This window comes from Sus scrofa, chromosome 18 (assembly GCF_054392235.1).
Source record: "Sus scrofa isolate SSC_HxYL_T2T_F1_AM1 chromosome 18, Sscrofa_HxYL_maternal_Yorkshire_Landrace_v2.0, whole genome shotgun sequence".
NCBI classification, from domain to species: domain Eukaryota; kingdom Metazoa; phylum Chordata; class Mammalia; order Artiodactyla; family Suidae; genus Sus; species Sus scrofa.
Genome location: NC_139400.1, coordinates 18,887,492 through 18,901,712, shown reverse-complemented (window position 1 = coordinate 18,901,712; position 14,221 = coordinate 18,887,492). Strand labels below are relative to the sequence as shown.

General features: G+C 49.2%; 1 protein-coding gene and 1 long non-coding RNA gene across 5 annotated transcripts in view; one reads left to right on the top strand and one right to left on the bottom strand.

Moving 5' to 3' along the window:
- The window catches only part of HIPK2 (homeodomain interacting protein kinase 2), a 195,239-nt gene extending 185,277 nt beyond the window's left edge, over positions 1 to 9,962 (bottom strand). For all 4 annotated transcript variants that reach the window (XM_021078551.2, XM_085005253.1, XM_021078552.2 and 1 more), the window contains exon 1: positions 9,799 to 9,962. Coding sequence is in view for 2 of the 4 variants with exons in the window: in XM_021078552.2 (XP_020934211.2) it covers positions 9,799 to 9,817 (19 nt within the window). In the remaining 2 variants the exon portion in view is untranslated. The remainder of the gene's footprint in view (positions 1 to 9,798) is intronic.
- Positions 9,153 to 13,823, top strand: LOC146394907 (uncharacterized). Its single transcript, XR_014833646.1, has 3 exons — positions 9,153 to 9,387; positions 10,901 to 10,982; positions 13,495 to 13,823. It is a non-coding gene; the product is annotated as an uncharacterized LOC146394907 (long non-coding RNA).
- The last annotated feature ends 398 nt before the right edge of the window (positions 13,824 to 14,221 follow it).

Genomic DNA, 14,221 nt, shown 5'->3' with positions numbered 1-14,221 from the left:
GCGCTCGGCTGGTCCACCGGGTTAAGCTGGCACAAGAGCGCTGCTATTTCTGTTGTCTCTTCAGACGGGCACACCTCACACCTCACAGATCCCACAAACAGGCTGCGCCACAAACCTGATTTACATACAGCACGTCCCCCCTCTTCTAGTAACTTAACCCTTTAGGTAACTTAACCCTTTAAGAGGCCTTCAATCTTTTTAGGAGTGAGTCATGGTATAATTAAATGAAAGAGTTTCTTTATTTTAACCATTTTCTAATGGAAACTTTTCTGTAACACATCAGAGAACCCCCCCCACCCCCCACGCCGGGTCTCAGTTAACAGAACATAATGAACATCGATTAATCTTTTCCCGATGGTGCGGGTCATGCTTAATGATCACAGCGCTGGAGCTGCCAATGTCTGTGCTTTGGGGGCGTGGGCGGCCCCGAGCCCCCCCCTCCACCGCCACCCCTGAAACACACTTTCCTGCAGAAGCTCCTGCTCTCAGCCCAGATTCTGGTGAGGCGGTGCAGTTACACAGGACTCAGGAGGGTGTAACTCGCCGCCTTTCTGCACAATTTCAAGAACTTACATGCTGCTTTTCGTCCAAGCTCTATAAATGCTTCATTAGAGAAGAAAAAGATCAAACTTCCACATTCACCAACAAACCAGAGTTTTCCAAATCGCATCACCACGTGACTTGGAACAGGATGCCAGACACACACACCATTAAAATCTGCTTCTTTAATTCTACGCAACTAGAAGTTCTATAACTGGCATGATGGATCACCTTTTTACGACATGCCTCTGGGAAGTCAGTGTATATTGTGAATAACGATTCCAGAAGTTGAATCAAAAAGGTAATACTGATAGGGAAGAAACTGGAAAACATTCCAGGGGGGAAAAAACCCTTATTTCATCAGGATGCAATCTGTAACTACATGAACCCTAAGGGCTTTTCTCCCCAATACTACGGCAGATTGCACAGTGATCTTTCATTGAGAATGGACAGCACAACCTGGAGGGAAATACCCTTGTCCACGCACATATTAAACTGCGTTCTTTCTGTGACCGTGAAGGTCTTATAAAGTCTACAGCATTAGCACATGCAAGAGTCAATCAATCTTCATTCTGCTTAAACACAGTGGCATTTAATTAATCAGAACCTACTAGAGCAAAAGAAGTTAGGCAAGAATTGCTAAAACAGACCACTTTCAAAAACACTATAAATCTCTTCAAGGCTGGGTTTAGAAATAAGTGGCCATAAAACCACAAAATTATTTTGCAGTTTGAAACGTTTGCTGCTTTCAAAATTTTTTTACTTCTTTTAATTTAAAATTAAAAAAAAAAAAAAGTTTTTGTCTTTTTAGGACCACACCCATGACATATGGAAGATCCCAGGCTAGGGGTAGAATCAGAGCTGCAGCTGCCAGCTTACACCACAGCCACGGCAACACCAGATCCGAGCCATGTCTGTGACCTACACCACAGCTCACACTAAGCGAAGCCGGGGGTGGAACCCATGTCCTAATGGATCCTAGTCAGGTTCATTACTGCTGAGCCACAACGGGAACTCCTTGCTTTTTTTAAATTGGCAACTATTTTACTAGCTACTTTCTAGCTGCAAAGTCACCCATCAGAAAATCGCAAGTTGAATGGCTTTGCCCATCATAACTTTTGCCTTTTCCATTGGCTTTAAACCAGAGATGGAGGAATATGGGCTGCAAGTGTGACCTGCAGTCACTCTCATCAACACCTTGCTTACTCATGGCAGAGAACCTGGAAAACAGGTACCGCTTTCGCTGATTCAGAACCTCTCGAGCATTTGACAAACCGTCCTTCCTAAACCTGGCCGAGCCCATATTACACCAAATTGTCAATTCGTCCATGCACTACATCCTTTGGGGAGTAGTTTGACTCTTTTTTTTTTTAATGACTTATGTCAGCTGCATCCTGTCTGTCGGATCTGTTAAGTAAAATAACGAAACAAGGCTCTTAGCCGCAAGGAGAGAGGTGAAATGCAAAGCGATCGCGAAGATTCCAAGGGTCAAGCAGAAGACGGCATTGCTGGGCCAAGGGATGGTTAGACACAAGCACGTACAAGAAAAATAAAGGCTCACATGCACAGGGGCGAGCACGCCCACGATGAGTCACCTGTCCAGGGCTGCTGTGATGCAAGTTATTACTTAGATGTATTAAAGGGAAGAGTCAATTCCACAGGTACATATGAAGCACCTACTAGGTGTGAGGAACTGCACAGCTACGGAGGGGGACACAAAGATGACTCGGATGTGGTTCTCGCCCTCCAGGGGCTCACAATGAGGCAAGCACCTTGAAGGCGTTTTTCTTGTGCATGGTGGACTAATGAGGCCATGATTACAGGACTGTATTCAATTTTGACCACTACCACTTCTTTTTCAATGCAAGAAACCAGAGAGATTTGAGAGGCAGAGGACACAAGATAGGCTCTGGGAGGAGAAAGCTAGAGACTTAGTTATTATCTTCGAGAATATGAAAGTTTACTTTTTTTTATTGTTATTTTTTTGCTTTTAAGGGCTGCGCCTGTGGCATATGGTAGTTAGTTCCCAGAACAGGGGTCGAATCAGAGCTATAGCTGCCGGCCACAGCCACAGCCACAGCCACATGGAATCTGAGCCATGCCTGCGACCTACACCACGGTTCACAGCAATGCCGGACTCTTAACCCACTGAGCGAGGCCAGGGATCAAACCCTCATCCTCACGGATACCACGTGGATTCGTTTCCACTGCACCACAATGGGAACTCCCAACAGGAAAGGCTTTAGAGAAAGAAACCAAGTAAAAGAGAACAGTTTGAATGACAGGAGGCGAGATCTCAGGCCCGCCCAGGAATTTCTTGACAATCAGAGAAACAGAACACTGGAAGTGGTTCTGAAGGAGTTCCCAGGACGGTCTTTTCCTGGAAGAAACGTTCTGGATAAAAATGACAATTCCAAGTTATGGCCATGCATCTTGCGGAAGGCAAGGAACTCATTTCTCCCAAGGTCCCGCTCTGAGCTCATGTTCCAGAGAGGTGAGAGGTGGAGATGAGTCTTCCTCCTCCACAACTGCCTTCCCGGAGGGATCTGCTAACTGACCACCTGATCTATATTCCCACCAATAAGGACCACAAACTACCTGGAATTAAAGATCTCGGCCAGGCAACAACGCCAGGAATGGATCCTCCAACAGCCACCTAAGGTGAATGAGGCCACCGGCCAAATACCCAAACCAGAAAGTCTTTGAGCCACGCGTGCGAATAAGAAATGTGCTGCTTTTACAAGGATAAAAAATGTAAGTAATGAAAGAGGAAGACAGAATCTTCTGCCAATAAGAGATGGTAATTTCTTAGAAAATCTACAGGAGGTATTTTCTACATTCAGAAATACTTTTCTGAGGGAACCCTCCTACACGGTTGGTAGGAATGTAAATTGGTACAACCACTATGGAAAACAATATGGAGGTGCCTTAGAACAACTAAATATAAAACTACCAGATGACCCAGCAATCCCACTCCTGGGCATATATCCAGACTAAACCTTCACTGCAAAAGATTCATGCACCCGCATGTTCACTGCAGCACTATTCACAACAGCCAAGACATGGAAACAATCCAAATGCCCGACGACAGATGAATGGATTGAGACGATGTGGTACATACACACAATGGAATACTACTCAGCCATAAAAAAGAACAAAATCATGCCATCTGCAGCAACATGGATGGAACTAGAGACTCTCCAGAGAAAGAGAAATACCATATGATATCACTTATATCTGGAATCTAATAGACGGCACAAATGAACCTATCTTCAGAAAAGAAACAAACTTGTGGACATGGCGAACAGACCTGTGGCTCCAAGGGGGAAGGAGGTGGGGGAGGAGTAGGAGGGACTGGGAGTTTGGGGTTAGTAGAGGCAAACTATTGCCTTTGGAGTGGATAAGCAATGAGATCCTGCTGTACAGCACAGGGAACCATATCTAATCACTTGTGATGGAACATGACGGAGGATAACATGAAAAAAAGAATGCATATAAATGTGTAAGTCACTTTGCTGCACAGCAGAAGTGGACAGAACACTGTAAATCAACTATACTAAAAAATTTTAAATTTTTTAAAAAAAGAAATAAGCTTCTGATTCCAAGTAAAGAAAATATTTCAAGAGAAAATAGAGAAATGGGGGTCTTCCTTTTATACCTCAAGAAACATCAGCATGTAAGAATTTAGAACTGGTGCATGTGAGTGTCCTCGAGTGAACACGTGTGCACACAAACAAGGCATTCCATCTTGAGTCAGACCACAGTCCAATGAGCTCAGGTTTAGTTTTGACTTTCCCTTCCCACCCCCTGAGCTCAAGGTCAGGGACCCTCCATAAACTTTTGTTAAATGGATGCTTTAAAGAAGTGCCCTGCCTATAAAGCAGGGGTGACAGTGCCTACTTTGCGGGTCTGTTAGGAGGACAAGTGAATCCATGAGGGTAGAGGGTGGGGCACAAACTAGGTGGGGTCTAAATCACAACTACTGCCATGAACATCAGATATTTTAGTTTCTTTTCTGTGTGTGTGTGTGTTTGTGTCTTTTTGCCCTTTCTAGGGTCACACCTGCAGCATATGGAGGTTCCCAGGCTAAGTGTCTAATGGGAGCTGCAGCCGCCAGCCTACACCACAGCCACAGCCACACAGGATCCGAGCCACGTCTGCCACCTACACCACAGCTCCTTAGCCCACTGAGCAAGGCCAGGGATCGAACCCACAACCTCATGGTTCCTAGTCGGAGTCGTTAAGCACTGAGCCATGATGGGAACTCCACTTTAGGTTCTTTTAGAGGAAAAATCAAGACCTTCTCCTCCCCTCAACAGGTTCCAGCTGTATGAATTGGAACTATTCTGCATTTGGGCCTTTCAAGTTCACACTCCATTGGAGGTTATGCAAAGTCTGCTGGCATTATTCTGCACCTCGCCTTTGACAGCAACCTGAAGAGCCTGAATTGCCATTAGAAGACTACCAGAAAGCATTGGCAAATGACACTTTCAGAGAACAACAAAAAAAATACTCATGTATCACACCCTCTTGATCATCGCTACTTTGTTCCATATAAACCTCAAAGGTGGGTTCCTTTAAGCTTCGTCTCTATGGGAGGAAGGAAGAGAGAAACATAAAAAACAAAACATGAAGCACACGAGCAGCTGTAACTTGCATAAAGCGCCAAATTTTCTTTTGCAGGAAAATGATGTTTGACGACGCATCGCTCCAGACCCTGGCTCGTGGTTGAGTGGGTGCCTCCCCTCGGAGGAGGCCCTTGGTACTAACCCACCTCTGGGCGCTCCCTTGCCTGGCCTGCTGCCTGGGTTACGAGTGGATCCTGATTAAGGGCAAAGATTATCTTTCATACTTTGGGATATTTTCCCAGAGGCGCAGCTGCAGCCCCTGTGGCTCTGTTCTAAAGGTTTGTTGCCTCATTTTTAAAGTGGCAAAGAATGTGCCACCAGAGAAGAGAAATCCTCCATCTGAAACCAGCAGAAGCTCGGTGGGAAGAAGGAATCTGGAAAGGTCACCCAGGGGGTCAAAAAAGGCTCTTTCTTCTGCGGCCACAGGGGGTTTATTATTGCTGCTGCCCAAACTGGAAAAGGAATAGCAGGAGATTAATAATTGAAATGTTGCTATTATTGGTTTTCTAAACTATTTGTGGGTTATTCTTTCCCTGGAGTCATTACGCCTATAAGCAGCTCAAAAGATAGAGGGATTTAACACGTACTGAGAAAAAGCCTATACAGCTGGGCGCTTTAACATATACTTGTTTCCAATGGAACCCTAGCACAATCTAATAAGGCTTAAAAAAAAAAAGCAAAAAGCTCCCAGAAGTTAAGTAACACACCCAAAACCATACCCCAGATTTCTCTGACTCAAGTACTATGCCACACTGCCCAGGATTGGGAATAAAATTAGTGAGCCTTGATGTGCTACATAAAGATGGAGAAAAAGAAAACAATATTTATACCTCCCCATTTTTAAAATATAAAACATAAACCCAGGACAAGATATTTTTGAACATGTGTCATCAAATTCTTTTAATGGAGGATGATTCAGAATCCATTTCTTGGTAGGTGTCTTCAGGCCCAGCTGATGACAGCCTTCAGCACGACAGTTTTGGGAAGTCTGACTGTGTGAGCCAGCCCTGGTGGACACGGCACAGCTCAGGTTCAGAGGAACACGGTGAAGGTGGAATTTAGGGTCCTCTATCCGGACCTGTGGCCCTACAGACCTCTGTGGTTGGCCTTTGCACTGTGTATTGGAAAAAGCTTTGTTAACAAGTTGGTGGAGTAAACACAATCGCAAGGGGAATGTTTAACCTTCTAAAGAAAATAAAACTTCTTTATTTTTAGAATTTTAGAATTCTTTTTTAAATTTTTTTATTAGTTGATTGACAATGTTCTGGGTCACTTTACAGCAGACATTGACAATCATACATACATATATATATATATTCTTTTTCTCACATTATCCTCCAGCACGTTCCATCACAAGTGATTAGATATGGTTCCCTGTGTTATACAGCAGGATCTCATCGCTTATCTACTCCAAAGGCAAGAGTTTGTATCTACTAACCCCAAACTCTCAGTCCATCCCACTTCCTCCTTCTCCCCCTTGGCAACCACAAGTCTGTTCTCCACGTCCATGAGAAGGTTCCTTTTCTATAGATAGGTTCATTTGTGCCATATTATTAGATTCCAGATATGTGATAGCATATGGTATTTGTCTTTCTCTTTCTGACTTACTTCCCTTAATAGTCTCTAGTTCCATCCATGTTGCTGCAAATGGCATGATTTTGTTCTTTTTTATGGCTGAGTAGTATTCCACTGGGCATATGTACCACATCTTCTTAACCCATTCATCTCTCATTGGACATTTAGGTTGTTTCCATAAAATAAGCCTTTTTAAAGAAGTTTCACTTGATGGGTACCAAGCCACTGAAAATGAACGTGCTATTTATAAATCTATCCTTAAAAGTAAGTCATGGAAGACCGATTACACTTTCCTACCCATTAATTCACTTTCCTACCTATTATCAGACTTACCCTGCACAAAGGGAGTCTTTCTCTCTAAATACCTGGCAATTCCAAATGTTCCGCCAATGCACTGGGGCCCTCATGTCAAATCCCAACCAGGAGCAACTATACCCCCATTTAGAGAAATAAGTACATCCCCAAATTCCAGCTGAAAGGCCTGACTTGTCATTATTTATTCTTCTCTGAAGAAGAAGCCCATGTTCAATCTTCCAGGAGCTTGAAAGCTATTAGAAATCACTCTTCTGGGACAATTCCTCAGGAAAAGCCCTGCTCCTTCAGCACACACACAAGGAGTCCATGTGCTCTGCTGGGGATCTGGTAAAAATCAGGTTCACTAAATCCAATGCTTGTCGCCAAGGAGGGAAAAAGGAGGTCACTGGAGTCTTAGAGGCACTCAACACAGGAAGCGAATGTGGGTTCCAGCAACACGATGTTTGACGACAGAGGTCATCCGTCTGTTTTAGAGCATGACCAGCGGTCTCTTTCCACAAAGCCCCAGGGGCCTAGGCTTGTGCAGAGGGATGCTGGACCGGCTCAGCAGGGGTGAGGAGGCAGACTAGGAAAAGAACTACCGAGCTGTGCAGAAACTCTCGCAGAATCGAAGGGCACGAAGCACAGGATTAATGAAGACAGCACACAGAGAAGACCAAGGGGGACCTGGGGTTGACGGAGGTGACCACGGAGGTCACCCGGGACACAGAAGGCAGGTTTGCAAATAACAACAGGGAGCTCCCGAGACCTTTGAGATCGGCGCTGATTCTTAAGCCACAACACCTTACTCACCCACAGGTCTTGATCCGGAGTCCTGCGCTAAAAGAACACTGTAGGAAGGACAGGAGTGCCAAGTGTTGGCCTCCGAGGTATTTAGAATGAAAGGAACACGAAGGGAACTGCACGGTTCCCAAGACGGCTTTCGACAAAGTTGACAAAATACAACCCAACCGGCATCCCCGGCCCCCCTGTGAAAAGGAAAGCAGCCGTCTACTCTAGTTACAAATTCAATGCCAAGTTCCTTCTCCAATGCTCACCCAGAGTGTCCAGCAGAGGGAGTCTCAAAGAGGTACTTAATAAAGAGAAAATTGTTTCATTTTAACACTCCATAGACAGTGGGAGCATTGACTGTAGCCCCCTCCCAGAGACACAGGCGAACAATGAACGCCGACCGGGTCCTCCTAGCATGTTCATAGAGCCACCGGCATGCTCCATCCTGCGTGGTGGAGTGATCAGAAATTTCGTTTTGTTTTGTCGAATGGTTAAATGGACCTTGTGTTCTTCAGAATCAGAGAGGAAAGCCCCTGGAATAACATCTCTCTGTTGCCTTCTAAACAGGCCCCTTTGTTTCTAGGAGAGTCTGAAAAAAAATATTTACAGTCCATAGGTTATTTACAGCCTTGTTATCCAGGGCCTGACTGGTAACTTTATTCCATCCAGAACCCTAATTCATCTGGAGCCCTGGAACTAATAACGGATTTTCTTTTCAGATAAGTTTTTTTTTTTTTAATCTCCCTTTATAACAGAGAGAAAACTATTAATGTGCTCCCTGTCTCACTGGCCGTGAATGTTCTCTGGGTTTATAAAAGAATTAAAAGCCCCTCTCCTTGCCCCTCCTCCGTTCCCCACAAACCCTTGCCCTTCTCATTTGCTATTTCATCCACAGAATATCTGAACAAAACCGAAAGAAAGCCAGATGGACTGACGCTAAAAGTATGTAAAGGCTGCTATTTCCATGATTTCATGAGAAAAACATTTTCACGATGAAAAGGACTGGAAAAAAAAAAAAATCAGGCACCCTTTGGTTCAAAATTCCTCGTACTACAAGCACACACATACAAAAAACACACCGAAGTGTAAAAACTTAGTTGATTCCGGTTTGATTTCGGGGTGGAAGCTGACAGAACTGACTGAAGAGAAACGAAAGAGTGCAGGGGAAACGCGGTGCTTCTGCCTTCCGTTCTTTTCTTTCTTCCTAAAGACAGATCAGATCAGAAAAAGCACCCAACGCCAGGTGAAGGTGCACGGCGCAGGTTTACCCAGATCCAGCGAGACAAACCTCCTGGCTGCCTCCCCGACCTGAAAACCTAAACTACATTCTCCCTTACACACGCTGCTGCGGGCAGATTTTAGCCAATTTCATTGTTCTGCCTGGGTCTGAAATGGACTTTTTCCCTCTCTCTCCCCCTCTCATCACCTAGCCCGGTACATTCCGATCCGACAGCCCCCCAAAACCAGAGGCTGGCGAAGAATAAAGGAGCGTGGGGTGGGAATGGAGGGAAATGGAAGGGAGCTGTGAGGACAGAGTGGAAAGCAGATCATCCGAAAGGTAATTTTCTCGCGGGGGGGTGGGGAGGAAAGCTACAGCGCATCACCTTTATTTATTACAAATAAATAAAAAGCACCGTCATGGATCGGTCTTTGCCCCGGCGCCCCCTCCCAATATCTTTTCTTCGGGCACTAGCCCACCCTCGCACCCCACCCCCCCGCCTCTTTCTCCACCCTGGAAATTAGATCTGTTCGATTCCGGAGCCCGGTCGTTCGCCGGGCAACGGAGGGGGCGGCGGGGAGGGGGCGGGCAGCCGGTTCGAGCCCCGGGGGTGGGGCGCGGAGGCCGGGCGCCCGGGGGCTGCGGGCCGGGGGCTGCCTGGCGAGGGGGCCGCGGGCAGAACAAAGCTGCGGGGGCCGCGGCGGCCGGGCGGCGCGGGGCGAACGGGGCCGGCGGGCCGGCGCCCCTTACCTTCGTACACGGGGGCCATCGGGGCCGGGGTGTCCGCGATTCATGGCAACGGAGAAGGGAACGCGGCGCGCGAGCTCGGCCCCCCCAGCCTCAGTCGGAATCTGCCATCTTGAGCCTGTGTCTCCGCTCTCGGCGCAGCCGGGGCCGCCAGCGCCCGCATCACCGCCTCACTTGGCCGGCGCCGGGGGAGGGGGCCGGGCGCCGCCGCCGCCGCCGCCGCCGCGGCCCGGGCCCTGCGCGGGGCTCCGGGGCGGCCGGGCGGGCGCAGCGGCCGAGGCCGAGGGCCGAGCGGCCGCGGCCCCCGAGCGGGTCCGCGGTGGGGCGGGAGCCGGGGCGGGCAGCGCGCGGCCAGTCCCCGGCCGGGGCTCAGCTCAGCATGGCTGTGTGTGGGGGCTTCGGCAAAAGTTGCACGGGAGGCGGAGGAGGGGCGGGAGGAGCCGGGGGAGGGGCGGGGGCGGGGGCGGGAGCGGCGGCCGAGCGCGCGCCAGCGAGCGAGCCGGGGAGCGGAGTCCGCGCGCAATCGAGCGCCGATGGCACGGATGCGAGGCGGGGAAGGCCGAGCGGAGGGCAGGAGCCGGCCGGGGGGTGGGGTGGGGGCGCGGATTAAAGGAAGCCGGGCCGGCGAGGGAGGGCGGCGGTGCGCACACTTGGATTCTGATTGGCAAAGGAGAGCGGGCCCGCAGGGGCGGCCGCCGCCGAACTTTGCGTGTGCGCGCCGGCTGGGCGGGAGGGGCTGCCCTGGAAAGGGAGCCCCGGCCGGCGGCGTCTAGCCGTCGCGCACCTGGCAGGCGCTGCCCGGGGTCGGGGCGCGGGGGCGGGGGGAGGGATGAATGGAGCAGGGGGCGCCCGCCCTCCCCCGGGGGGGCGGGAATGCGTGAGTGGAGGAGCTTTTCAAATCCCGACGAGGTCGGAGATGCAGAAGCCATGCCGCGCTCGCTTAGGGAACGCAGGGTGGTCGCTGGATTCCTGCGGGAATCTGCTTCCGCCCTGTCCCCTCGGCCACGGGGTCCAGAGGGCACTCCTCCCCGCGCCTATCACCTGGGCGGGTGTTCCACCGACTTCCTCCCAGGCCCCTGCCTTCCTCAACACTCTCTCCCAACAGGGCTTCAACTCTACACTCTCCAGACTCTCCGCAGCCCGGAGCCTCGCCAGTGCACTCCTGCGGCTTCGTCTTGGATTCTTTGGTAGATGCCCTGCCATCGCCCCCCACCTAAGACCTGAGTCTCCTCTTAGCCAGTGTTTTAAAAACTGTGGGTCGTGACGCATTAACTGATCAAGAAAGACATTCAATGGATGGCAACCAGCTATTTAAAATAATCAAACGCACTAGAATAGAAAATATCAGACCCCACTGCCCGTAGTAAGAGTATTTGTTTCATAAACCTTCTGTTTTCAGTTATCCATACTGGACAACGATGTAAGTTGTATTTCCCTCTCCGCGTCAGAGGACTCAAAAAAAGTTTAAAATCTGTATGTCGGGGGTTACAATAATGAAGGAACCCATTGTCTTCCCACTACCTCTTATCCTTCCCAACCTCCATACCCTGTGACAACCTTCTCCCCCCAAAATCCCCGAAGCCTTTTCACACACTTACCTAGTTTTGTTAGTTGCACATCATTTCCACCCCCACCCGCCCACCCCCACCCGCCTTTGCTCAGGATGACCTTGGACTTTCCCATCTATCCTTCTTGCCTCTGTCTTCTGTGCTACAGCTTCCACCACTGCGCTTAGCCTAATGTCACTCACATGTGCGGAATCCTAGACTACCATGGCTAACAGGGGCCTCAGAGATAGTCTGTCCCCCCACCCAACCCTTTTAAAATAGAAAAGACGAGGCCCAGGGAAGTGAAGTATATTGCCCAATGGTATTAAGTCTTAGGGTTAAGCTCTCAACTCCCACTCTGGTGTTCTTTGCTTCATACCATTCATTCATCCCTTCCGTCTATCCACCTGCCATCTTCATCAGGTCTTAGCCCAGTTTACCATAACACACGGTTTTGTTTTTGCTTTTGTTTTTTAAGTGTTTGGCTACATCCATGCCGTGTGGAGGTTCCAGGGCCAGATCCTGAGCCCTTACAGAGATAACACCATGTAGTTATGCTATAGTCCACGGTGGCGGGGGGGGGGGGGGGGGGGGTTTCCACACAGTTCTGACCATGCCACACTCCTGCTAATACCCTTGAAAGAGTCAACCTCTGGCTATAGGACCGAGTTGCCCAGCTCCTTGGCTCTTATTCAAGAAAGTCAGGTTCTGACTTTCCAAGCACATGAGTTCAGCAAGTCACTGCCTCTCCAGCCAAACTGGTTTACTCGTGGTCCTCTGCCAGCCTTGGCCAGCTGTGCCTTTGTGCCTTTGCCCAAGCTGCCACTCTCCCACCAAGGAAGCCTTCTCCATCTTCTCTCCTTAACCAGATTCCACCTGTGTCTGGTCTGACTCATTTCCTCCACAAAACAGCCTGAGGTCCCACCAGATAAAAAGAGACCCCAGTTCAGCTCTCTGCTGTTTCACTCAGTAGCTATGTGAACTTGGTCATATTATCTAACCTCTCTGAACTTCAGTTTCTGCATCTTGATTATAATGAGAACAGTAGGAGTTCCCGTCGAGGTTCAGTGGTTAAAGAATCCAACTAGGAAGCATGAGGTTGTGGGTTCGATCCCCGGCCTTGCTTAGTGGGTTGAGGATCTGGCGTTGCCATGAGCTGTGGTGTAGGTCACAGACACAGCTTGGATCCCGCATTGCTGTGGCTGTGGTGTAGGCCGGCAGCTACAGCTCCGATTCGACCCCTAGCCTGGGAACCTCCATATGCCATGGGTGCGGCCCTAAAAGAACGAAAAGAAAAAAAATATACAATGAGAATAGTAATAATAACGACGTTCTTCCCCTGTACCTATATATCCCTGTCGTGACCTTCACCGTACAGGTATTATCTCTCTTCCCCTTTGCAGTCATACCTAGTGGCACTTTCTGCAGTGATGGAAATGTAACCACTTGTAGCTGTAGAGCATATGAAACGTGGCTGGTGTGACAGAGGAACTGAAATTTTCATTTTAGTTAATTTTAATACCGACATATGGCCAGTAGCTACCATCATGCCTACTGCATCTCTAAACTCTAAGCTCAACAGGGGCAGAACCCATCTTGCTTGGCATTATATTCCCAGCAGTGGCACATGGTAGCTACTGTGCAAATATTTGTTGGATGAATAATAGCTACCATTTATTGCGTGCTCCCTTGTGCCAAGCACAACACCAAGAACTCGGTGTAACTTACTTTTGTACAGTCCTTCCTACAGCCCAGAGGTGAGATTAGATGAGAGTCAGAGTTCGTAAAGAGGGCTGGCAGATAGTAAAAGGTGACTGTTATTATCACAAAAACCTCCCTGTGTCAGAGTTCCCACTGTGGCGCAGTGGAGGTGAATCTGACTGGTATCTGTGGGGTCGCGGGTTCCATCCCTGGCTTTGCTCAGTGGGTTGAGGACCTGGCATTGCCATGGGCTGTGGTGTGGGTTGCAGACACAGCTCGGATCCCACATTGCTATGGCTGTGGCATAGGCTGGCAGCTGCAGTTCTGATTGGACCCCTAGCCTGGGAACTTCCATATGCTGCAGGTGTGACCCTAGAAAAGAAAAAAAGAAAAAGAAAAAAAAAAAAAACCCTCCCTGTGACCAACTGATTTTCCTCTCTTCTTCCTCTAGGCTTACTGAAGAGTTTCGGCCTGTCACACACTCTCTGTTGTTCCCTGCCCACCGCAGCCTCAATGGTGACTCACCTCTTCTGTGGCAGTGCCCTGTCCCCACAACTGGGTTGGCAGCATCTTGGGGCAAGGTCCATGGCCCGCTCCTCTGGATGGCCCTTGGCTCAGGGCTTGCACTGACTGAGGCTTAGTAATTGCCTCTAACTTTGTTCCCTCTGCTGGTTAGCCATGAGTGGTTCTAGGCAGCCTCCTCTGTCCCCCCAAGATTCACATGTTGAAGTCCTGCTCCCCAGAATGTGACTGTGTTTGGAGATGGGGCTCTTTAAGGAGGTAATTTAGTTAAAAGGAGGTCATTCGGGTGGATGCTAATCCGATATAACTGGTGTCCTTATAAGGAGAGAATTAGGACAGAGACACACAGAGGGGGGACCTCGTGAAGACCCGGGGGAGGAGGCCAGCTGCAAACCAAGGACAGGGATCTTGGAAGAGAGCAACTCTTTGTGTATGTGTGCGTGTGTTTGCCTTTTCTAGGGCCGCTTCCCGCGGCACATGGAGGTTCCCAGGCTAGGGGTCGAATCAGAGCTGTAGCTGCCGGCTTACGCCAGAGCCAAAGCAACGCAGGATCCGAGCCACGTCTGCGACCTACACCACAGCTCACAGCAACACCGGATCCTTAACCCACTGAGCAAGGCCAAGGATCGAACCCACAACTTCATGGTTCCTAGTCA